At 48.0% G+C, this 26,098-nt stretch overlaps 1 protein-coding gene across 1 annotated transcript in view; it reads right to left on the minus strand.

Annotated features, from left to right (window-relative positions):
• Cfap46 (cilia and flagella associated protein 46) overlaps positions 1-26,098 on the minus strand; it is an 84,886-nt gene that overhangs the window by 8,220 nt on the left and 50,568 nt on the right. The window contains exons 35-50 of the mRNA XM_051145550.1: positions 25,846-25,992; positions 22,703-22,903; positions 22,464-22,570; positions 21,411-21,587; positions 20,184-20,319; positions 12,928-13,113; positions 11,967-12,159; positions 10,633-10,769; positions 10,373-10,552; positions 9,788-9,958; positions 8,410-8,507; positions 7,837-7,913; positions 7,316-7,410; positions 6,721-6,842; positions 5,776-5,855; positions 3,995-4,147 (exon numbers count right to left, since the gene is read on the minus strand). Coding sequence (XP_051001507.1) covers positions 3,995-4,147; positions 5,776-5,855; positions 6,721-6,842; positions 7,316-7,410; positions 7,837-7,913; positions 8,410-8,507; positions 9,788-9,958; positions 10,373-10,552; positions 10,633-10,769; positions 11,967-12,159; positions 12,928-13,113; positions 20,184-20,319; positions 21,411-21,587; positions 22,464-22,570; positions 22,703-22,903; positions 25,846-25,992 — 2,260 coding nt within the window. The remainder of the gene's footprint in view (positions 1-3,994; positions 4,148-5,775; positions 5,856-6,720; positions 6,843-7,315; positions 7,411-7,836; positions 7,914-8,409; positions 8,508-9,787; positions 9,959-10,372; positions 10,553-10,632; positions 10,770-11,966; positions 12,160-12,927; positions 13,114-20,183; positions 20,320-21,410; positions 21,588-22,463; positions 22,571-22,702; positions 22,904-25,845; positions 25,993-26,098) is intronic.

A 26,098-nucleotide genomic window follows, 5' to 3' on the forward strand; every position in this document is an offset into this window, starting at 1 on the left:
CCTTTCAGGGTGGGCACAGGCATAGCTCTCTGCTGTCCCCACATTGCCAAGGACACTTCTCGGGGAAACGTTAAGAGGGTACTTGGTTCTGATAGGTCTTCCATCAGAGTCAGATCTGACCTTTACACAGGTCCTCAGCTACATCTCAGCTTGGCATTTCCTGAGGCCTTTATCCTTGCCAAGTACCTATTTACTTGCTTTCTAATTGGAAATCAATTTGTGTTTTCTGGATTTTTACAAAAATGAAGGCATGTGCTGTGTGCCCTCTTTTGAATCCTTCCCAGGGCAGATCTCCTCGCTGCTGATATGTTCCCCTGTACCATTCATCCATCCCAGCGGTGGTTCAAATGACCATCATGTAGCTGCTTGTGGGGTACACGAACCATGTAACTCAGGGTGAGGGTTAGAGGTGGGGGGTATGGGTGGAACAACTGTCCTGAAGCAAAAGTGAGGTTGAGACATGTCCGAACCCCAAAAAATCTTAATCATGAGACCGGCAGGAGTAAGGGTCGCACCCTCCCTGTTTTGTGCCTTCATGTCCTGGTGCACATGATCCTGTGACCCTCCCACCTCCACCATTTTCAGAGGTAGTTCACATAGCCTGGTGACTAGGATATGGCCAGCTAGCACCTGGAATTCCTCTCCATTCCCAGCACCTCAGCCCCAGCCAATGGTGTACACTCCTACTCATGTCTCCAAGGCTCATATAGCCCTTATTCCCTCCACTTGCTGTGTCACTGAAAGAGCTGTACTGGAGACAGCGATAACCCCACCCTCAAACTCACTGCCCAATCAGGATCCTGCTGACCCACTTGCCTGGGTGGGTCCAGCACCTGTACATATAGATGGCTGGATGCTCTGAAGGGAAGTGGACCCTGGGCCCCAGGATGACAGCTGCTCAGTTGTGGAGAGCAGAAGAAGACCTAATGAATATGTGCTGTTGACATGGGTGTGGCTGAGTAGTCAAGTATCATAGCCTCAGACCCATGGGAAATGGAGAAGTCAAAGGGAAACAGCCAAGCCTTCCTCTGGCCCATGTGTGGGTGGTGGTGGTCAGTGAAGAGAGTGTCCACCATGGCTTTCCCCATCCCGTCATTTGTGGTCTGAAGACTGCTCTGCAACAGAAACTACTCTTATCAGGGTTAGCTAATTTGTTTGTGTTTATATGATAATTTTGACTCCGTGTTTGTCTATACGTAATAACCCTGTCTCTCTGCTCAACAGTGTGATAAACACACTGAGCATCCAGGGTCCTATGGCTTCTCCATCACAGAGCCGAGTCCAAGCTTCTCCATCCCCCCACCCCTCTCTCTCCTCTTTCCTCTCTCTCTCTCCTCTCTCTGTCTCTGTCTCTCCGTCTTTCTCTTTCTGTCTCTTTGCTTCTCCGCGCCCCCCTCCGCTTTCCTCTCTCTCACCCTGTCTCTGTGTATACATACATATAGTTGTTTCTTCATTCCCTCACCATTCCTGTCAAATCAAGCCCCTAGAACTGTGCAAGAAAACATGGAACCAGGTTTTTCAGTTCAGTGGCCTCCAGGTTTGGGCTGTTGCAGGGAGTTGTATAATCTAAGAGTTTGTATGGATGGACGGATGCACCTTCTCATCTCCTATATAAAGACCTAGGGGAGGGTGTATGGGTCACCTGTGGGCCAGTGTGTAGCTTTTTATGGTCTCTCCCTAATGGTTTCCCAGGTGGTTCTCCTGTGCCATTGCCATAACAGCAGCAGCGTTCCTATCAGCAGTGGGCAAACGTGTGCTTCTGCATTAATTATTGATTTAAAATTTTAATTTAATCATTCATCTTTTATTTGGATTAGCAAACATAATGGGTGCATGGTAGGCTACGCTGAAGCAGGCACTGTGGGCTGGTGGGGCTAAGGCTGCCAGACAGTCGTGCCACACAGTCCCATCACTGCTGCTTGGCAAAGTCATCTAGACTCTATCCTCCGTCACTTTCAAAAGCAGATGGCATTGAACTGGCCACAGTGACTATGTCACTCAAATGAGCTCTCAAAATTTTTTTCCTGGAATTTTGTGTCCTTGGCCAGTGACTCCCTGCTGCCAGCCCTACCTACACTTTACTTTTCTCTCTGCTTTGGAGTTGAACCTTATAAGATTCCCAGTGTGAGTGAGTTAGTGTGTGTCTGTTGTCTGTGCCTGGTACAAAGTCCTCCAGGCTCATCCATGTTTTCTTTTCTTTCTTTCCTTTCTTTCTTCCTTCCTTCCTTTCTTTCTTTCTTTCTTAGGTTTTTCGAGACAGGGTTTCTCTGTGTACCAGCCTTGGCAGTCTTGGACTCACTTTGTAGACCAGGCTGGCCTCGAACTCACAAAGATCCACCTGCCTCTGCCTCCTGAGTGCTGGGATTAAAGGTGTGCGCCACTGTGCCCGGCTTCATCCATGTTGTCTTAAAGCAAGACTTCCTTCTTTTCTCTGGCTGAACAGTGCTCGCCTGTGTAAATGTGGCCTGGCTTCTGTAACCATTTCCCCACTGTTGGACCTTTCCTCCAGTCACCGTGAATGGAAATGCCACAAACACGGGAGAACAGGTATTCCTTCAACTGGCTGGTCCCATTTCCTCTGATGGACACCCGCTGTGTGTACCCATCATTCCAAAATGGCTCACCCATTGATCCTCCCAGGACGTGGAGCCCTCCCGTCCTCACCCTCGATACCAACCTGTTCGCCTGCAGCCAGGCTAGCAGCTGTAGGAGATGTGTGTGTGTGGGATTTCAGCGTGTGCCTCCCACTGTCAGCTTCAATCCCTCCCTGAAGATCTAGGGTAAACTCTGAGGCTTGGGCTGTTCTTAGTGCTTGCGTGAGGGTTATATTTACATTCGGCCGTCATCTCCCTTTAAGTGACACAGCCCTGCATCACATATGGCGTGAGACCCTTGCGGCACAGTCCGCTGCGTCATCCCTTCCCTTACTCCTTGCTCTGATTTGTCATGTGTGTTATAAAAATACCACCATGTTGCTGGCCTTGCCTCTGCTGGCCACCATGGGGTTCTCTCTGGGCCTTTATAAGCAGTTGACACTCCTTGCCATGTTGTCCCCAAACTTCTCAGCTTTCCCTCCAGGCTTGTAGCTCCACGTCTTTAGCCTGGGAGCCACATGGGCTATTCCTGCTGTTCCTGCCCATGTTTGAGCCATAAAAACTCTAAGAAGCACCCTGGGTCAGGTTGTTGGGGGTCTCACTATGTATCTCCTGTCTCTTGGCGGGTGTCACTGTCCTGGGTTGGCTGGTGCCTTGTTTCCTCTTGACTGCCTGGTTTCTTGTCATTGTGGTTGGAAGGAAGAATGCGACTCTTACTATTTTATCTGGAGTGGCAGCAGCAGCTCAGGGTATTTGCCTTAATTTGGTATTTATTGATTGCTGAATGCCTTTCCCTTTTTGCAGTCCTGGTTTTTGAAGCCAGGGCCCTGTGCATGCTGGGAGAACGCTCTACAACTGAGCTATCTTTTCGGCACTAATTTGGTATTTATGGATGTACAACATGTATTCCGAAGTGAAGTAGGCCCCAGGAATAGTTTGGAGGTCTTTCACAGGCTGGAGTATCTTGCAGCCTCACAGATGATGGTCTTCAAATCCCTGCTTTCTACCTTGCCTAGGCCTGACACAGGGCCTTGCCTTCCCTCACTTCCTCTCAGCATCTAGCCAAATGATTCTGGATGTCAGACTTTTCCACCAGTGGGATTCTCCTTTGCTGTGTTATCCGTGCTCATGAAACATGGAGCACAGCAGGCTTTCTGTTCACATCACTAAGTGTCTATTGTGGAAATGATTTTGAATGAGTAAGGGCCACAGAAGATGTTAAAACACTTAAAAATTGTTTTCAATACTGGGTATGGAGCCCGGGGCATTGCACATGCTGGTCAAGCGCCAGTGCCTTGGCTAATTACTTTTTGACAGGTGTTAATAATGTTTTGCCTGAAAAATAATGTCGATATTTCCATTTTAAAATTAAGCATTACTATGGCTAAGGCATCACTCACCTATCCCCTCCTTATGGAGACGGTTCCACAGCATTTGGAGAGAAAAGTCTCGTGACAGGGAGGTGACGTTGTCGAACGCGGAGAGCCCCTCCAGGGGCAACTCTAGTAGGAGCTTGTCTACGATCAGGATCATGTACTCAGGGTCAGGCTGCCCTGCGGAAGGGGAAATAACAGGAACTCAGACAAAAGGAGAGACTGGCTCTGAGGACTCCCTGGATCTTGGGAGTCATCACTCCAAGCTCTGACTTTGTGTCCAGGTGACTGGCGTAAAGATACGAGAGAAGAGTATGGCCCTAGCCCGGCTTGCAGAGGCATGACTGCACTGATGACATGCTAGGGCCGCTGAGGCAGCCACTGGTTTTGATGGTGAGATCAAGTTTATGATACAAACCTGGACAGAATCCATATGTAGTGGTAAACCTTACAGGATGCCACATCCCAAGACACCGGCCGCCCAAGGCAGGCCATAGAACCTCCAGGCTCATGAAAACTCCTCCCAGAGGACTTTCCAGAGAGCGGGTCCTTCAGAGGGCCCTGGAGCAGGGCTCGCTCTCTTGACACCACTTGCAGCCTCTCTGTGACCGTAGATGGGAGCCACTGACCGATGACGAATTGTCACTCTGCCTGCCATTTATGCTGGTACCCAGAGGTGAGGCCATGGAAGCTTCAGCTGGATTTTCTTAGTTTTCAAAGCCAAAACAGGCTTGCTTGAAACATAGCAGTGACTCTTCTCTCCTAGTTTAATCCTGGGAGTTTAACCTAGACCACAGACTGGCCTGCTCACCAAGTTTGAAACCTGCACTTACTTTCCTGGTCACTGCACTAATTCTGAACAACCTCCCCTCACTCCAATTTATGGCTGACTCACTGGCAATCTGTAGGTCTTGGGGTGCTGTGGCTGGGTCATGGCAACATGGCTAGCTCAATTTGGGAGAGAGCCTGTGGCTTTTATTGGGGGAAAACAAACAGCCATCCATCCCTTTTGCCATCTGTTAGTTCTTTGTGGGGATAGAAAAGCAGGCAAAATTTATCATAGGAAATTGCCTTTTAAAGGAGATGTTAGCAAAATCAAGGAAGTAGCCAAGAGACAGAAAGGCACACCCTTGACCTTCCTGCCAGGAGTCATGCAGCGAGAGCATCTCCTCTCTCTTTTAGTAAAACTGGTTGGGTTGTGCTGAAAGTACCCACAGACAATGCCACGAGAAGAGACCACATCTGGGTGACAGGTGGATGGGACAGAGTGGGTCCCTTCCCATGGCTACCTCTTGCTCATAGGCACTGTGTGTCAGGAAGGGCAAGGTGGATCCGCTGTTTGATAATCTCTCTCGGTGAGCTGCCACTCTCAGAGCCCAGAACCTTCTAAAGCAGTGTTTCTCAACCTGTGAGTTACAGCCCCTTTGGGGGAATGTCGAAAGACCCTTTCACAGTGGTCACCTAAGACTATTGGAAAACACAGATATTTACATGATTATTTATGACAGTAGAAAAATTACAGTTATGGAGTAGCAATGAAAATAATTTTATGATTGGGGCCTGCCATCACAATGTGAGGTCACAGTGTTAGAAACGTTGAGAACCACTCTTCTGGGACCCTCCACCTAGCCAGGGGGGATCATGTACTGGGCCACCTCAAGGGGAGAAGCCCTGGGTTCTGGGGAGCATCATTCCCATGTGGAACTCCTGATTCCCGACCCACTCGGGCTTTCCCTGATGGGAGGGTGAGTACCCGCGCAGAGTCCCTGGGTAACCGCAGTGGCCTGTGGTCTGCTCCGGCCACTCACCTGTAGGGAGAGATGATTTCCTTTCCTTTTCTTTGCTTTTGTATTTCCCTGCATCGGGCGCAGAAGTCTGTACCTGTGTTCTGAGATTCAGAGTGACTGTGGTCAGGCTTTAGGGAGCATAGGAAGACACTCAAAGGCTGTGAGAAGTGCCATTCAGCCTGTTACTCAGCCAATGACGGCTGCTTTGCTTTTTGCTTCTGTTGTTTTAGACATAGTCTCACTTATATAACGCTTGCTGTCCCACAACTCTACGTGGGCCAGGCTAGCCTCAAACTCACAGAGAACTTCCTGTCTCTGCCTCCTGAGTGAGTGGGATTAAGGGCATGGGGCTAACCACACCCAGCGGTCACTGAGGGCCATCTCTATATCTGACACACAGTGTCAACAGATAGGGACCTCAGGATGGCCTTATGCTACTGCAGAAGAATGCCACTTTCACCTTCCATCAGCCTTTTTCCCCCCCAAAAGTGAATGCCAGAGGCGAATCCCTGGGACTTGCTAATTCTCTCACACCATTCTCAGATCAATGGGGTCAGTAGGCCAGAGTCAGCATCATCGTCATCAGCAGCAGCAGCAGCAGCAAAAACAATAACAGTGGGATTCCTGCCTACAAAACACACAGAACAGCTAGGCTCTTCTGTCTCTCCTTAGTATGGGCCAGGACACTCAGGCATGTTTCCACATGGAGGGAGGGCTCAGAAGCCAGCCCTGGGTTTCTGCCCATCGCAACTGGCTACTCGGCTCCCATCAGCACGTTGCTGTTTAGATCTGGGTTTGGAGCTGGCCTTTAGCTGCGTCCAGCTGCCCTCTGTTCTGTACAAAGATTTTGGTTGCTGTGGGTCTCGTAGCCCATGTACAACAGCCTCTAGCTCCTTTTACGTCACCTGGTGTCAGGAAGCTGGCCACCCAGGGGAGCCTTCAGAGGAGGAAATAGCATGCTGATACCTGGTATCTGGGAAGGTGAACACGGGGGCGATGGGCTTCATGTATTCCTCCATGTGCGCCAGGATGCTGTTGAGCCTCTGCATGCACAAGTCTCGCTCCTCATCATGCAAGGTGTCCGATTTCTGCCCCAACCCAAACCACAGCCTGTTTTCCAGGGGTGTCTAGACATGACTTTCACCCAATCAGAGCATTGCAAAGACACCAAAAAAAGAACCAAGCCCCAGCCCTTCCAGCTAGAACATTGGCATGGCCCTTCCCAACACAATGTCCCCAACAGTTTCAGGGAGGCCATTCTGGCATCTCAGCCCTATCCACGTCCTCTGAGGACACCGTGTCCTCTGCTGGTAGGGATAGGCCCAGGACGGGCACCCTTATGCTCTGCGGAGAAGTAGCTAGACCCCTTCTTTGGAGTCACACTCAAGTCAAGGACTCAGGAGCTCCCCACCTTTCACAGGGTTTCCCCTTCATCCTCTTGGGATCTGGGCCCAGAACCCCAGCCTGACCCAATCTTAGAGGGATGGACTGCAGTCTTCAATATGAGTTAGAGCTTCAGGCCTTAAACACTGGGGTTCAGGGTGACATCTTTACTGTGTACCTGGTCCTGTGTATGCCTCTGGAACCACTGGACACTGGTCAACAGGTCTGAGATGGCAGCTGGACTCATAGGCACCCGCATTACCTTGCAGTGACCTGTAGAGACAAACCCGTGGCCTTTACAGGGCTCAGAGCAGAGCTACCGGGGAAGTGAGTGGACAGACGGAGATGCAGGAGTCCTTGTGTGGGGATTTAACCTTGATGCCTCAGAGATGGGACCTGCGATGGGAAACTCTTCTGGGTACATGGAATTCCCCATTCCTCTCTGAGCGGTACAAGGGCTGGTACCCGGAAAAGAGGCAAAACACAGTGGTGACTGTGTGGGGGGCTCTACAGAGACATGGACGCTCCAGATCCCTTAGAAACTTGTGGCGTCTCTATTTTCTCTTCTATCCTGGGCTCAGCCTTCCCTCATGCCCTGTATCTGGAAGTGGGAGGTCCTTCTGTGTGGTAGGGATTTCTCACACCCACTGCAACCCATCTGGAGTGAGTGGGAGGAGCCCTGCTCACACCCATGCTTACCACCCACTGGTATCATTTTCCCCTTGGGCGCAGGCATGGACTTTGGTCTCTCAAACGCAGCACCATACAAATAGGACCTGCAGGGAGAGTGCAGGTCACAGGTCCATTCCCAGAGGTAAACATCAAGGCACATATGCCTCAGGAGCCTCGCAAGCCAGTCTGCTGCTGGCGTCCAACGTGTGCCTTTCCATGTTTATTTTGGCAAGCAGGGACCCAGAAATCACTCTGTACAACCCAAGTAAGAGTGAAATTACAAAAGGCTCAGAAGTGCAAGCCAACACAGAACTACTGGGAAGATCCTGTGTGGACACATATCACAGAGTGCCTCCACCATCATGGAAATTCACCCTGGCCTTTTCCAGGAGGGTGGAAGAGGATTTCCTATGTGTCTGGATTGAACAGGTGCCCACACTTGTCAAGTGGGCTATCTGAGTCTGCCCAGTACGCTTCCCAGATGGCCCAGCCTGCCTCAGGATAGGGCCTGAGGTATGGTAAGCTTGCTGTGCCCATGCCTCCTTGCTGAGCTTTTCCACAGGGCGGAGGTTTACAATGCTAGGAGGGGAAAAGCCTCACCTGTCTTGTGAGTGCTGCAGAAAGAGGATCCGGAACATAGGCGGGATCTCATTCAGGTAGTTGAAATGCTGATCTGTGACACAGAGGCTCTGCCATGCCTGTGTTTGACAGGGGAAAGTCACTGCTCTCCCCCTAGGTGGTGTGGGCCGTGGGATGCATTATTACCACAAGAGGGCAGCAGAGGCACGAGAAACTCCTCTAAATTGCCCAGCTCCTGCCTACTTGCTGATGAGCTTCCCAGAAGCACTAAAGGGCATTCCTTATAGCCTTTTTTTTTTTTTTTTTTTTTTTCCTTATAGCCTTCTTGAGCCTAGTGAGAGCTTCCACTTAGCTCTGGGTCTTCAGGCTGTTGAACTAACTTGGGATCAGTTTAGGCCAGACCCCCCCCCCCCCCACCGCCCGCCCCTGGTTTTCCTGCTTTCTGTAAACCTTGTACACGGATAATCTGCGTAATCCTAGACACTGCGCACTTCAGGCTCTCCACCGCCCAGGCCAGCCAGCATGGGCCCTGGGGAGTACCCCAAGATATTCCTGGGTGAGCTGTTTTTTGCTCATGGCAAAGTTTCTTAGGAAACTTTAGTCAGGGAATAAGCAACCCTACACGAAGCCCCCAGGGGACTGTGTTTGCAATGGCTGTACCCACACGGCGGGTGAAGAGATCAGCTGTGTGGTTATCCTAGCTCCTCCATGTAGGGGATATGAACAGGCTTTTATTGGTAGAGGCTTGCTTTTCTGCCTGTCCACTGGCCACCTCGGGAATGTGGGTAGCCTCGCCGTGCGGGGTCATGCCGTGACAAGCTCTCCTTGCTGTAGTATGTGCCGTTGTGTGAATACACTACTGTGCTTTGTAGGCATCTTCTCTTGCAGATCTAGCTAGCCTGGTTTCACAGGTGATCTCTGTCTTTGGGGAGCTGTTGAAGCTTATGGTAGCTTCAGTGAGGATGGGCTGCCCCATAGGCTCATATATTTGAATGCTTAGTCCCCACTTGGAAGAATGAGGAAGTATGGCCTTGTTAGGGGAGTTGTGTCACTGCTGCGGTGGGCTTTGAGGTTTCAAAAGCTTACAGCATTCTGAGCCACTGCTCTAGTGTCATGCCTGCCTACTGCCAGATGCGACTGGCTATTCGCTGGCTATTTATTCACCAAGACCTAGACTCCCCTGTGGCAACTGAGGGGGAAGGAACTACAATTCTTTCAGCTTTCTTGTACCTGTACCCACAGCACATAAGATTTGGAGAGGTTGAGTGGTCCTCCAGAACCACACAGCTAGAAGAGGCAGAGCATGCACCACTTAGAAGCTGTCCTCTTAGCACTCAGTAAGTGAGCACAGAGGCCTGCAGGCCACAGGAGTACGTGCGTGGGCTCCCTTGCCCATTACCCTGGAAGTGCTGGCCAGCCTCTGCTCTACACTGGCAAACAGGCTTGTGGAAGTCTTGTCCAGCTGCCTCAGACGTTGGTGGAGCTGCAGCAGGGCCGCCAGCTGTGAGCTGCTAGTATTGCGCGTGGCCGTGAGCAAAACGTTTCGCATCATCTCCGAGGTTGAACAGCTCTGAAACAGAGCAGGGAAGAGTGGTGTGTGCACTGTGAAAGGGCAGAGGGGTGACTGAGCCATGACTGGGCATGTAGGAGTCTGTGTGGGTCACCCTCTGCTGGACCCCTGTCCACCATGAAGCAGGACTATGTTAGCCCTTATGTCCCACCATGGAGACTCAGGGTTGAAGGGTAAACACAGCATGTGTTCACTGAGATCAGGTTCCTGTCTGGCTTCTATTACTTGAGGGCTAGCATGGCCTGAGGCTCAGAGAATAGTGTGTATGTGGGGGGGGGGAGGCTCTTCTTTCAGCCACAGGACTACCCCTGTCTTGTCTAATGGGAAGCAGCATTGCCGACTGGAACTGAGGTATTCCCACTCCCAGGGTGACAGACAAGGGCCCTTTTGGACATGGGCAGAGGAGGTCTATACCTGGAACAGTGCCAGGAACTGGCAGGTGGTTACGGGATCCAGGGTACCAATACACTCCACCATCTCTATGCTGGCAGTGGCTGCGATGTCCATAAGGTTGCTGCTCAGGGAAGCCTGTATACACTGCAGCAGTACCTCTGATGTCTGAGCCAGGAACCTCTGGGCCAGCACCACCCTCTTCTGTGGGCAGTGCAAAGCTCAAGGTAAGGTGGGCTCTTGAGGCAGAGGCCACTAGGAGATAGACAGGGAGTGTTACATACCCTCAGACCTTCAGCCTTCCGGCTTTGCTCCTTGGAGACTTCCTTGAGGATTGTTGAGTCCTTGGAGGAGGTCTTTGCACTCTTGTCCTCTGCGTCCATGTCCAGCTCCAGTGATTTCAGGCTGTTCTGCTTAGCACCTACCTACGGTGTACACCGCGTGATAAGAGGTATCTGTGGATTCCTGCTTGGTTGGCAGGGAAAACACAGACACCAGGCAAGGGAAAGATGGTAGAGATCAGCAAGTCATGGAAATTGTAAGCAATCATGCAAGTGATCAGGAGCCACGAGTTTGTGGAATCAAAGGTGTTACCAATGTGGTGGGAAGGGGGAGGCGATCTCTCAATGGCTCACACACAAAGTGGAAGAAAAGCCAGTTCCACGTAGGAGGCCTGGGCGACCCTTGCCCAGCTGACATCCAGGGAAGCCACCTCTCATACTTTGCCCATGTGTGTGTCAAGGCTACCCCAACCAGGCCCTGGTTACCAGCAGCCTTAGCAGATCGTTACAGTCAGAGGGCATCTGTGAGAACAGGCTAGCAATCAGGAACAGGAGGTGCCTGTGACAGTAATGACAGCCTCACAATTCGACAAGATCCTCAGGGCCATCAAGCCGACCAAAGGAAGAAATCACAGCGACACTTGGAAAGCCCATAAATGAACTCAGAGAAAGTTTCTACACATTAAACTCTGGAAGCTTCATGGAAATGGGCTTAGAGGAAAGATCCCGTCTGGAAATCAAGAAGATAGCTCAGAAGAAGGAAGATTGAGCTTGGTGTCCAGAGACTGGACAACCGCAATAGCCAGACCTAAGGAAAAGGAACAGGGGCCTCCTGACTCCACACAGGAGTCAGGGCATGCTTGGAGTTGACCGTTCCTCACTGTCCTCCAGAGGACGGACAGGTGAGGGGCTTGTGTTTATGGATCCGAGCTCCCTGACTTTGCTACCTCGGCAGTGGCTACAAACACCTGCCTGCTCACCAAGGGCCCCAGCTCTGCCTGCTCACCCAGCATGGGTCTTACTGGTCCTCTGCTGTCTACAGTCTGAGAACTCAGGACAAACAACCCTGGGTACTAATCTTCTCAGAGATTCCCCAGGCTGTGTGGTGTGAGGGCATCGCAGCAGGGAGGTTAATCCCCCAGGGCATAAGTGTACTCCAGGCAGTGCCTGAGCTTTCTGAAGCTCCCAGGGACCTGTTCACAACCAGACTCAAGCCACCAAGACAGACAGATATGGGCAGGCCCTTCCTAGTTGAGTTAGTGAAATACCTCTTACATGCCAACTCTATAGCCAAGGTGGAGCAACAGGGACCAGACTTCAGTGGGGAGAGGGGACACCTACCAAGAGGTCCTCCTCCCAGCAGAAGGAAGGATACACGGGGTCTGTCTGCACAGACAACAGATGAAGGGCCTTCCCAGCCAGGATCAGAAGCTGGGCACGGATGTCCACGCAGCCCATGGACAGTGGCTGCAGACTCTCCAGCTGTGCTAGCACCAAGTGAGGCAGAGTCCGCTTTAAGATGAACCATTGCTTTGGGAAGACAAGGAATTGTGTTACCACCAATGGCTGTCATGCAACCTCTGCCCAGTCAGGCTTTCTCTGTGTAGTCCTGTGTGGTAGTATGAGGGGGTGTGTCTAGGACTTAAGATATTGAAAGAATCATAAAGGGCAACTTCTATTACTATATGCCAGAACTCAGTAATAATTAGAGGTTAACTGTGGGATTCATTTATGCTCACCCTGACGTTTCATGGCATTTAAGGGAATGGGAAAGTTCTGAAGCTACAGCTGAGCTGGTGGAGCCACTTGCCTAGCATGCACAGGCCCTGTGGAAGAAAGGTTTTCTTCCAAACAGATTTTCAGTTACTCAACTTGTTCTGTTTTCACTGTAGGAGGGGTAGAGTGGGCCAGGGTGGGGAGAGGGGGAGGGGGTATACTAGGCAACTGCTCTGAGCTCCATGCCCAGCTCATGGTTTCCTTTTCTTTTTCTAAGATAATGCAATTCACCTTTATCAGCCCTTTTTCATGAACTGAGCAGTAACCCCAAGGCCTGCGACTGGGAGCTGCAAGCCTACATATACTCATGTGTTCCTTCCAATAAGCTCTTCATTATTAGTTAAGTCCTCCCGGTAATCAGACAGTGCCTATCTGCACCAAGGTATGAGAGCGGTCAAAAGCTGCCATGGCATGGGATAGGGTGGGTGGGGACTGGGGGGGTCCCCTAGATTGGCACCCTGCTTCCAGAGTGACTGGCCGGCCCCCAGGAGAGAAAGGTGGGCTAAGGCTGCCCGCAGTTACCAAGCCGATGGACGAGTAGTCACTGGTGTTCTGAAGGAAGTCTGAAAGCAGCTTCTCAAAGGAGCCCTGCTCCAGCTGCTCCAGGGCCTCCTTACACACCAGCTTCAGCATGTCCAGGCACGTTTCTGCCAGGCGGAGCTTGAGGTGGGCCAGCCTCCTCATCAGTGGGGAGTTGATGTTCTGTACCTGAGGTAGTGGGGAGGTGGGTAAAACAAGGCGCTGTTCCTGAGGAGACCAACCACGGGGCAAGTACTCTGACAAGGCCGAGCTGCCATGTCACAGACAGCACACGTTTGAAGTCTAAAGTGGATATATTTTTGACGTGGCAATAGATAGACGACAAGTGAAGGTCACTTTTTCCTGTGTCCACTCGTGAGCCTGTGTTGATGCCAGGCTACCCGCTGCTCTACCTTACTCCATAGTGTATAAACTGAGGGTTTTTTTTTTTTTTTTCCAGCTGGGCCTTTGCCCAGAGAGATTCCATTTCACAAGTGGCTCTGAGGGTAAAGGATGCTTGAGTTCCTGGCTGGACCCACAGGCACAACCGTCTGTCTGGCAGGCATCACATACGCAGCATAGACTCATAAATGAATTATCCCTAAGAGAAAGGAGCTACTCTATACAATTACTGGGCTGAACTGAAATCATAAGGGCACGTGGGGATATTAACATCCTATTAGGGAAACCAAGCCCATGAGTCAGGACACCAGGCTCCCTCACCTGGCGCCCATAAAGTGATGGACACTTAACACTGGGTGGCACAGCCACTCCGCGCCCCCCCCCCCCCCCCCGTTTATCATCTGATACCTGGTGTGTGTGCATCAAGGACTCACAGGCAGAGAATCTCTGACTGTCCTTGGGGGCTTCTGCTCTGCTTGTTCACCCACTGTTGACACAGCCAATGCAACACTGTGTCTGCTTGCCCATTCAGACCTGAACCTGCCATGTCCCTGCTCTGTCCTGATTCTGCCTTCTCATCTCTGCAGGGACTACAGTTTTGCTCTCAAATCTGACTCTTCCTCAGCCCCGTCTCCACAGCAACAGCATCTTCTTTTCTTTATCAATACAGACTCTACGTAATTTCACTCAGCCTCAAGAACCTAGCTGTAGACTGTTCATACTGTAACCCACTTATATGCATATTTAGTAAACACATGTACACATATGTATTTACTGTGTGCAGTGTAATATGAGAGTTAATATTAGTAATTAAGGTTGGAAAGCAAGGACCTGCAGATGCCTTGGACAGATTACTAAAGTAGACAGGGTAATCTGGAAAAATTGCGGCTGTTAAAATTCTTGTGAATTTATTTTTGTTCAATAGATCCACTCACTCTAAAAAGACACAACTGTGTTTGTCTCTGTTGCTGGTACAGTGTGCTCAAGACAGCTTTCCTCTCTCCTAAGTGACAACTGCCTGCTTTGTGGTGCAATAATTAGTTTGTATAAATGGCATCATATAGTATGTGCTTATTTTGTCTGCTTTTCCTCAGGATGATTGCAACCCATCCGTATGATGTTTGTCTCTCCATGTGCTTGTTTTCTATAGAGAAAATGTCTCTTCGAATTATTTGCTCATTTTAAATATTTTACCCTTAAGTTTTGAGAGTTCTTTATGCTTTCCTGATTATGTTACTGCTATCAAGGAATAAAATTTGCAAATGTTTTCTCCCTGCCTGTGGTTTTTTCACCTTTCTCTTGATAGTGTGTTTTAAAGAGAAGACCGGTTTATCAATGTGTCATTTTATTGGATCATGTATTGGGTACATTTCTTTGCCAAATATGTCATCACCAAGGGACTTTCCTATGTGCTGTAATATGGTCTTCCGACTCTGGTTTAGGTTTCTGATCCATTTGTGGTTATTTTCTACCTTGGTCTGAGGTCTGAGCTGAAGTTCAGGGGTTTAAACATGCATTTCCCGTTGTTCTATCACCATCTAAAGTCTGGTCCATGAGTTGTGCCTCTGTTGAGGATTTTGTATGTGTTTCTATTTCTGGATTCTTGGGCTTGTCCATGTTCCCACTAAACACACTGTCTTGATTGCTGTAGCTCTTTCATAGGATTTAAAGTCATATACCACTGGGCTTCTTATTCTTTTTTTAAATTGTCTTGGCTGTTTTCAACCTTCCGTATTTTAAAATCATATTGTAAATATCTATTAAAAAGGCAGTAGTGATGCAGTTTAGGAAAAACTGACATCTTAATGGCATTTAGTGCTTTTGTCTTTATTTATTTAAGCCATCAATAACTATTTTTGGCAATGTTTTATTGTTCTGGGACTATAAGCATTCACATTTTGGAGGTCAATTTTTATTTTTAAGTAGTCATTAATGATACCATTTTAATTTTAATATACAATTAATTGTTCTTTGTATAGACATATAATGTATATACTATATACCTCTACAACTCAACTAAATTTGCTCATTACCTTGTAGTTCTTATTTTGGTATATTAAATTATTTTCTACATAATCATGTTATCCATGAAAAAGTATTTTGCTTATTTACTCCTTCTATTCATCTAAAATTTCTAAAAGATTTATTTATTTATTTATTATATAAACAGTGCTCTGCTTGCATGTATACCTTGTAGGCCAGAAGAGGGCATCAGAACACATTATAGATGGTTGTAAGCCACCATGTGGTTTCTGGGAATTGAACTCAGGACCTTTGGAAGAACAGTCAGTGCTCTTAACCTCTAAGCCATCTCTCTAGCCCCCAGCCGAATGCTTTTAATTTATTATCTTGCTTATTGTATTAGCGAGAATCTCTAATACAATTCTGGATAAAAGTGGTAAGACATTTACCATCCTTAGCAAAGGGAGAATCAGTCAGTCTTTTACCAGTAAACACAGTGTTATGGTAGCTGTGTTCATGGGCAACACTAGTCTGTGGACTTTTGTTTGTTTGTAATGTTTGGTTTGGTTTGGTTTGGTTTTTTCTTTTTCTTTCTTTCTTTTTTTTTTCTTTTTCTTTTTTCAAGACAGGGTTTCTCTGTGTAGCCTTGGCTGTCCTGGAGTAGCTTCGTAGACCAGGCTGGCCTTGAACTCACAGCGATCCACCTGCCTCTGCCTCCTGAGTGCTGGGATTGAAGGTGTGCGCCACCATGCCCGGCTATTTGTAATGTTTTTAACCTTTTTTCCCCCCTCTTTCTTTTTTAAGACAGGGACTACGTAGTTCTGGATGTCTTGGAGCTCATTATACAAACCAGGCTGGGCTTTAACTCACGGAGACCCTTTTGGCTCTGTGTCCTCAATTCTGACATTAAAGGTACGTGTGACCACACCCTGCCTTATCTTATTTTGGAGTTATACTAGTTTCATTTCAATAGTTCCTATTTCCTCCCTTTCAACCTTCTAAAATAATCTGCTTAGAAGTGATATTTTTAAAAAATTATTTGGTATAAGTCAGCAGTAGATCTGCCTGGGCTTGGTGATAAGGTTTTTTCAATTAAAAACTCAATTTCCCTAGTTCATAGAGTGCTACAGAGATATTTCATTGTGAATGGGCATTGCAAGTGTGGGCCTATTTCACCTGACTTGTGAAACTCATATGTCCCATATCTATCCTTTGAACATAGGTAGAATCCGTCGCAGGGCCGAGTAAGTGTTTGGCACTTACTTCCCTTATAGATTGTTGATCAGTCTGACTCAGTTTACCAACTCATCTGTCACAAAGAACCAGCTTTGGGAAGTGTGGTGAGCTTGAACCTCAGCTCAGAGATTACGGCCTGATGTGCAAGGTCTTGAAAATTCTTCTTCCGTGGACTTTATTTGCTTTGGGGTTGTTTTGGATGAGAGGGTGGATCTATTTCGTTGATTTTTACAAACTCCATCTTTAATTCCTATTCTATTACCTAGTTTGGATGTAGTTTGCTCTTTGTTTTTCAGGTAAAGGCTGGGATCACTGATTTCTGACCTATTATCATTATTATTATTATTCAGGTATTTAGTGCTCCAGGGTTCCTCCTAAGTACCACACTGGTGACATCTTAAACCTCCTGATGTCCTTTCCTCCCTTTATTGCAAAACATTTTATCTTTGGCTTCTTCTCTGGTCTTGAGTTGTCAGCTGTATTTTACTTAAATTCCAAATATTTGGGGTGTTCCATGCACACAGTGTTTTGTCTTGTTTTTTAATTTGAGGTAAAAAAAAACCCAACATAACATAACATAATTAACAAATTTGAAGTACAAAGGCTGGAGAGATGTCTCAGTGGTTTAAAGCACTTGCTGCCCTTTCAGAGGACCCAGGTTTGATTCCCAGCACCCATATGGTGGCTCACAACTATCTGCCACTCCAGTTCCAAGGGATCTGATACCGTCTTCTGACCTACATAGACACCAGGCATGTATGTAGTGCACATATATACTCACAGGCAAAATGCTCATGTGCATAAAATAAATTAATCTAAAAATTAAAACATGCAATCCAGGAGCACATGATAAATCTTCAGTGTCATGAAATCCCTGCTGGTTCAGTTCTCAAACACTGTCATCATCCTTCAAGGGAACTCAAATGCTAGCAGCTCCTTCTATTCCTCACCTTGTCCCCACAAGCCACTAGTCCATTTTCTGTGTCTATGGAGTCTTCTACTCCACTTCTTGGGTTTGATGCCCCCATTTAATTCCATTTTGACATTAATACATCTTCTGTATGATTCAATTTTATTGAGACCCATTTTGTGGTTCAGAGTATAGCCCGTGTCAGAAGACATTCCACAGTTGTGTGAGACTGTTAATCCCATTTTTGCTGAGTGAAACGTTTAAAGGAAAATGTCTATTTGGTCATGTTGGTCGACAATGTTTCCATCTTCTAGTTCTTTGCTGACTTCATGTTTACTTGTTCTACTCAAAAGATGCTAAGGCCGGGCGTGGTGGCGCACGCCTTTAATCCCAGCACTTGGGAGGCAGAGGCAGGTGGATCTCTGTAAATTCGAGGCCAGCCTGGTCTACAAAGCGAGTCCAGGATAGCCAAGGCTGCAAAGAGAGACCCTGTCTCGAAAAACAAACAAACAAAAACCAAAAAGCAAAACAAGAGTAGGGTGCTAAAATTGTTGACTCTAATAGATTTAGCATGTTTTTAAGACCAGTGTTTCCTTCTTATATACTTTTAAATTGTCTGATTATGGTTATTACATTTGGAGTGCCTTTCTTCTTGGTTAGATTATTCTATGAGATAAATATTATCATCCTTGATAATGTTTGAGATGAAGCCTGCTTGCTTCCAGCTGTCTTTTGATCAGCATTAGTATGGGATAGCCCTTGCAGCATTTTGCTTTCCTTCCATTTATCATTATGTTCATAATGGCTTTCTTGTAGGCAACACATAGTTGGGTTCACTTTCCTACTCACTGCCAAATTCTGAGGTCAGGTCTTCTGTGCACTCTGCTCACCCCTGTGAGCCTCAGTGGGCACCAGTGCACTTCCTGTAATCTTTCTAGGTGGTTCTTTCCCAGCCTTGGCCGGCTTCCTCCTTTCCTGAACAGGTGAGCGGTCTTTAGATGGCTACTCTGGGACAGCCTCTAGACATCTGTGAGCAGCGCTCTTCTTCCTTGGGTTCCACTTTGCCTCCTTCTCCCTAAACTCTCAGGATTCTATATCCTTGACTCAGACCTTCATCTAGGCTCTACCTGGTTCCATCTCTATAGCTGAGGCTAGTGGGTACTTAAGCTCAGCGATCACTAACTGGCATGGTTGATGTATGGGAGTTGAGAAATCCTTGTTTGTGTATTTTTAAAAATGCTTTGTATGGGTGCACGAGTCTAGTTACTGTTACTCTAAGCCGACATGTAAATCAGGTGCTCTCTCTTCTCTGTTTCCTCCCTCTCTCTTCTCTCCTCTCTCTCTCTCTCTCCCCCCTCTCTGTGTATGTATGTATGTTCTTATATGTGTGTCCATGCTTAGTGCAAATGTATGGGTATGTGTGTGCCCATTCCTGTGGAGGCCAGTGGACAGCCTCAGGTGTTGTTCTTTAGGAACCATCTACCTTGGTTTTTGAGGCACTGTCTCTTGCTGGTTTAGACCTTGCCAAGTATGTTAAGATGCCTAGCCAGTGAGCCCAGGGTCACACCCTCTCATCCTCAGTGCTGGAATTATAAGCACAAGCCACCATGTCTACTTTTGTTATCTGGATCCCAAGGTACTAGGAGTAGAAGGTGAGCTTCTCTTCTTCTTCTTCTTCTTCTTCTTCTTCTTCTTCTTCTTCTTCTTCTTCTTCTTCTTCTTCTTCTTCTTCTTCTTCTTCTTTTTTAATGAAAAGACCCTTTATTAATGTGTGGCAAACTGCTACTTAGCTTTATGGAAGAAAAAAACTGAAGCTGGATAAATCCAAACTTCTGTATGACATACAATGGAAATGCAAAATGCATATTAAAGTGTAGGTTTCTTTTATTAGTAAATTATGTTTATGAGATTGTTGTTTTATGAAGATAAAACATTTCCATTGTAGAAAACACTTAGAGCCAAAACCTCACACAATGCAAAAATCAGCTACAGTTGTGATAAAAACTTCAATTTGAGAAACAATACTGGTTAAGACAATTTTTTTTTAATACAGAATATGAAAAGGGTTTTTGTTTGGTTTGTGGGGGGGAGTTGTTGTTTTTGTTTGGGTTTTGGTTTCCTTTTGTTTTGGTTTTTGGTTTTGGTTTGATTTGCTTTCTTGGTTTTAGGGTTGGTTTTTTATTTTTGTTTTTTTAGTTTTTCAAGACAGGGTTTATGTAGCCGTGGTTGTCCTGGAACTTATTCTGTAAACCAAGCTGGCCTATGGAACTTCGAGATCTACCTGCCACTGCCTCCCAAGTGCTGGGATCGATCTTCTCTTCTATACAAGAATATTTCCAGCTTCTGGGCAGATCTGACAGGAGACTGCTGAGGTTCAAGGTGAAAAAGGCAAAGAACATACATAACTCTCTTGACTAAACTATGTCCTCAGCCTCTCTCTCTCTCTCTCTCTCTCTCTCTCTCTCTCTCTTTCTCTCTCTCTCTCTCTCTCTCTCTCTCTCTCTCTCTCTGTGTGTGTGTGTGTGTGTGTGTGTGTGTGTGTGTGTGAGCTCATGCACGTTTTATAGAACTGAGTCTCAGTTGGTAGCCTAGGCTGGCCTAGGACTCCACATACTCCTGCCTCAGCTTCCCAAGTGCTAGGATTCAGTTGTGCCCCACTGTGCCTGGCTGATTGTGTTTTAAAATCAGATCTCCCAGGCAGTGCTGTCCTGTGCACAACAATGACGGGGGTGTGTGGGCTCGTACTTACGTCTTGAAGGGACAGTATCCCCTGGATTCTGTGAAACAGTTCTTCTTCCTCAGCTATAGCTTCCTGGGACAAACTGTACACTTCCACACAATAGGCAGTTTTTTGTTCTTCATCTTTTTCCTTTTGGGCACATATCCTTTATATAATATAAGAGTGGAACTTAGAACAAAGATTCAAGCTAGTACATGGTATACTAATATGTCACACACAATTTCCACATAATTATGCTGTGCATTTTATCAGTGCTTAGCATTTTTGCAGTTAAGTGTTTTGCACACAGCAGTATTTTCAAGACATTTTATTTTCACTACGTGTGTTGAATTGTTCATTTAAGTGTACAGGTACATTGTATGTGCATGTGGAGGTCAAAGATCATCCCTGGCACTGTTCCTCAGTTGTCCACTTTTCTTTAGAGACGGGATCTCCCACTGGCCTAAATCCCACCAAGGAGGCTAGAGCACAGACGCAGGGATTCCTGCCTTGTCTCTGCTAGCAATCCCCAAGGATGCACTTGTCTCCGTCTCCTCAGAGCTGGCATTACACATGTGCACCACCGTACCTGGCTTCTTTACATGGGTTCTGGGGATTGAACTCAAGTCCTTGTGTTTGCAAGGTTAGTGGCTTGCCAATGGAGCCATCTCCTCTAAGTATGTTTTAAAACAAGATACTGAGCAGTTAGAATGACAAAGTGTGTACAGTGGGAGATTTCATTTGCAAATAATCTTGGCCTGAAAGGCATCTGATAAGGCAATGCCCCACATTTCCACCTCTTGGCTCAGTCACCTACTTTGCTGCCTCCCTGGTGGCCCACAATGGTTGCTGTGGCACACCTGTGGTAAATAGATGTGACTTGGATGTTGGCTGGTCATCACTCCTAAAGGCAGGGTCACACCTACCCAAGGATTTGCTCAAGTGTGAAAGGCTTGTGGGTATCAGGGCAGGCAGAGGGAGGCACTGTGAGGAGCACTGTGAGGAGTGAGAGGACAGCTGCATGTTCATTGGGATGCATAGCTGTGGTGGCAGCAGCAGGAGCAGCTGCTGGACACCCTGCAGGATTGCAGAGGTGGGTTAGCAGGGAGGGAGTTGGGGAGGGAGCTGGGTCTCCCTATGTCGGAGGTTGAGGAAAAGCTGAGGCTGTCTGGGAGAGCTCAAAGGTGGACCCTGTTCAGAGTGCAGAAACTCGGGCAGCTCCAGTGGCATGGGTGGAGTGTGTGATAACACCCTTACCTCTTTATCTTTGCATGCTCTAGTTTTAAGTCAACACAGTTTTTCTTGTAGCCACTGAGTATTAAGTTTTCTTCAAGTTTCAACAGGTGATCTTCTAGATCCGACAGCAAGCACGGGCACTCAAGAATTTCCCGGTTAGCCAGGTTGCCCGCGACCTGGATTTGAAGTTTCACACACCTGCTGGACAGGTGTCTTCTCAGAATTATGGGGACTGAAGCTTTCCCCACCAGATTCAAAAGCCCAAGACCACCGTGTCCCTCCTGCCCACTATCCACCCAGAGACACTGAAAGAAACACCAATGCCCTGCCACCATGCAGCTATGGGCCCAGATCAATGAAGTTAGGCTCTAACAGGCCTCCCTGGTGGCCCACAATGGTTGCTGTGGCACACCTATGGTAATGGATGTGACTTGGGTGTTGGCTGGTCATCACTCCTAAAGGCAGGGTCACACCTACCTAAGGATTTGCTCAAGCGTGAAAGGCTTGTGGGTATCAGGGCAGGCAGAGGCACTGTGAGGAGCACTGTGGGGGGGTCCCCACCCCCCAGGGACCAGATTCGCCCATGGAAACCATGCCGAAAGGAGACTGCTTACAGACTCAAATCAAGACCAGCTGGTGGGACACAGTACCCATAGCACTTTCCAGAGAGGAAACGGAAGCAGAAACAAGGCAAGGACCCCTGCATCTGTAGTCAGTGAGCTCAGAGGACGCCTGGAAAAGGTCCTGTGATGTGAAGTGAAGTCTGTGAGTAATGTGTGTGGAAGAAGAGAGGTTTCCCTGACAACCCTCCACAAGGGGCCAAAGCCTAGAGGCTCCAAGATCCATAGGAAAGATACTGTAGAAATGTGGGCTGGCTGGAAGGAAGCCCACGGCTCGGAGGCATATGGTGGAAGGAAGGTCTGATCCTCAGAAGGAGCCTGAGGACACGCGAGGCACACAGAGCAGGGGAAGAGCTCATGGTTCTGCTGGGATTGAGCTTTCCTGGGTTTAGCACCAGAGGGAACACGTGGTAGAGATAGCCACAGCTTTGGTACACCCGGCACCATTCGTTACCTGGCCTCCAGCTCCATGATGAGGAATTCCAGCAGGGATGCTCGGTTTGGTCTTTCTTTCTGGAGGACCCTGAAAGTATCTATGAGTTTCTGAAACAGGTTGCAAACCTGGATGGGATGATTACATGTCACCATGTGACTCATCAGGGCCTGGGGAGAGACCTCAGTGCATGGCCACCAACCCCCACCCTGTCCCATCACCATGTACTCCTGTGTTGTCCACGGGCCACTCTAACTCACCGCTATTTCTTTTTCCTTTTCTTCAGAGGATAAGATTGCCTCAGCCAGAGTCAGGGTTAAATTGTACCAGAACTCCTCAGCTCCGCCAAGCTGCTGAGCCCTCTCGGTCAAGAGCATGGCTTGTCCGTGGTTCTTTTCCTTGTTGGCCAACTGTGCTAGAAGCAACAGGCACTGTGCTTCTGCACAGGTCTCACCTAGATCCTAAGGACAAGGATAGATGATATACAGTGGACAGATGGGCAGCTCCGTTCTGGTGAGTATGACTGCTGTCTGAGAGTGGGCGTCCTCAGGAGTGGAGAGTGTGCCTTGTAAGCCACAGGAGCCAGCCTGTGCAGCCTGTCATACTGTCAGCTCTTTCCTGCCCTGCTGCACGAGGTCGGGAGTCCCTTCCCCTGCTGTTAAGAGTCAGCTTTGCCATGTGTGCTGGATAGTTTTATGTCAACTTGGCAGAAGCTAAAGTCGTCTGAGATGAGGGAGCCTCAATTAAGAAAATGCCCCCGTCGATCAAACTGTACACAAGCCTGTAGGACATTCTCTTACTTAGTGATTGATGGGGGAGGGCCCAGCCCATTGTGGGTGGTGCCATGCCTGGGCTGGTGGTCCTGGGGTTCTTTAAGAAAGCAGGCTGATTTGCATTTCTCTGATGACTAACGAGGACGAGCATTTCTTTAAGTGTTTTCTCAGCCATTTGATATTCCTCTGTTGAGAATTCTCTGTTTAAGTTCCAAGCCCCATTTCGCAATTGGGTTGTTTGGTTTTGTGGTGTTTAATTTCTTGAATTCTTTATATATTTTGGATATTAAACCTTTGTCAGATGAAGGGTTAGTGAAGATCTTTTCCCATTCTGTAGGCTGTCGCTTTGTTCTCTTGACAGTGTCTCCTGCCTTACAGAAGCTTCTCAGCCTCATGAGGTCCCATTTGTTCATAGCTGCTTTATACATAATAGCCAGAACGTGGAAACAGCCTAAGTATCCCTCAGTAGAAGAATGGACTAAGAAACTGTGGTATATTTACACGATGGAATACTACTCAGCTATTAAAAACGAGGAATTCCCGAAATTGTGGACAAATGGATTGATCTAGAAATTATCATAATGAGTGAGTTCACCCAGAAGCAAAAAGAGACAAACGGTATATACTCACTTATATCAAAACACTAGTCCAAGGAATACATACCATGAAAATCTTTACTTACCAAGAAAGTGGGTCAGAGGAGAGGACATCTGATTGAGACTTTAGGCAAGGGTAGCATGGAAGAAAGGGGAAATAGTAGGACCCACAGGGTCCTGGAAACGTACAAGAAGAACTTTTATGACAGGCAGATCTGGATCCTGGGTCCTCCTCAAACTAAGGCACCATCCAAGGAGAATATAGGCAGTAAGCTTCGAACCCCTACAAGACCTAGCCGACGACAGGATATTCTCCACCGTTGAGTGGAGAGTGAGATCTGACTCTCCACACGAACTCTGGTGCCCCTTCTGACGTACGTCCCCTGGATTGGGAGACCTGGTGGCACTCAGAGGAAGGATAGCAAGTTGCCAAGAAGAGACTTTGATATTCTAAGAGCATATATAGGGGAGGAGGTCTCCCTCAGTCACAGACATAGGGGAGGGGAGAAGGAGAGAAATGGGAGGAGGGAAGAATGGGAGGAAACAGGGGAAGGGCGAACAATCGAGATGTAATATGAATAAATTAATAAAATTTAAAAAGAAAGAAAATACAACAACAACAACCAAACAAACAAACAAAACAAAACAAAACAAAAAAAAGAAAGCAGGCTGAGCAAGCCATGAAGAGCAAGCCAGCAAGCAGCACCCCCTCCGTGGCCTCTGCATCAGCTCCCGCCTCCAGGTTCCGGCCCTGCTTGAGTTCCTGTCCCGACTTCCTTTGATGATGGACAGCGTTATGGAAGTGACAAATAAACTCTTTCCTCCCCTTGCTTTTTGGTCATGATGTTTTCTAGCAGCAGTAGAAATTCTAACTGAGACATGCCCTTCCCTTGTGCCTGAACATCTGTCTGCTCACTACACTTGAATACTTGTTTCCTCCCTATTCCTCTACACATTTTCCTTCTCCGATACCTCCCTCCCTGTCACCTCTTTGATACCCATGCATCTCTTTCCTTTCCAGTACCTTCACACTTGTCCCTTTCCCTGTTCCTGCCCATATAACACATCTCTGGCACCTGTACATCTGTCTCATCCATGACATCTACACAGTTATACCCTGGCACCTGCACATCTGTCCCAACCCTGCTACTTACATGCCTGTCTCCTCTCTGGTACCTGCACCCGTGCTCTCACTGTATGGGCCAGAGCATGGGCTCACAGCTTTCTGGTGCCACTTAAGTTTTCTATCACTGCTGGGTCTTCATATTTTCCTTGAATTCTTCTGAACAAGCCACAGGCTGGTGGTGCCAGGGTCTTGGCTTCATCTGCCCGCTGAAGGCAATTCTACGTCTGTCTGCAGGGGTTTGGTGGGGCTCTGGGGATTGTAACTCTGGAGAATGGCATCAACAGAGCGGACAACACAAACAGCTTCTTCCGTCCAGACTATCCAAGGTCGACTGTCCATTGGGGACAGAGCCAAGGATAGAAAAGCCCTGCCAGGCCAGGCTGTGGTGGCATACGCCTTTAATCCCAGCACTTGGGAGGCAGAGGCAGGCGGATCGCTGTGAGTTTGAGGCCAGCCTGGTCTACAAAGTGAGTCCAGGACAGCCAAAGCTACACAGAGAAACTCTGTCTCGAAAAACCAAAACCAAACCAAACCAAAACAAACAAACAAACAAACAAAAAACCCAAGAAAAGCCCTGCCAAGTGTAGTTTGGAACTTCTGGAGTTGAGACCCAAAAGGCCAATCTAGGGACTGAGTGGGCACTGTGGCCTCAGGTCTAGGTGCAAGGCCCTCTAGCGGGCAGGAGCTCCTTGGGAGGAAGAGCAGCTAATGCTTCCAAGCCTATTGAGAGCTGGGCTCTGGGCAGTGCCCTGGGGGGGGTTGCTAATGCAAGCCTCTTTGGGGGGACTCAGTGGAGATTGAGAAGCCACGTATGCCCCCTAAAGTCCTCAGATGAGGAGCAGGAACACATCTGAAAAGTTCAGGCCCGGGTCAAGATGGCTTCTGTGGAGATGGGTGAGGCACCTTACCTGGAAGCCCTGCTGGGCCTCTGACAGGAGCAGCCGTGCTGGTTGGTGCAGCTCCAACTCCAGCAGGACCTCCCCTTTGAGCATCCACAGCTGGGGGTAAGATGTCCCATCCAGGCCCCTGCCAGTCTCTCCATTTATCTTCAACATCTATGAGACACCATGACCCTAAGATGCTCTGTCCTCAGTCTGTGTCCTGTGACACGCTCTGGCTTAGAAGCAGAGATATCCTAAGGCCAGTGTGCCACATGCTGCA

The sequence above is a fragment of the Acomys russatus genome, chromosome 5, assembly GCF_903995435.1.
Source record: "Acomys russatus chromosome 5, mAcoRus1.1, whole genome shotgun sequence".
NCBI lineage: Eukaryota > Metazoa > Chordata > Mammalia > Rodentia > Muridae > Acomys > Acomys russatus.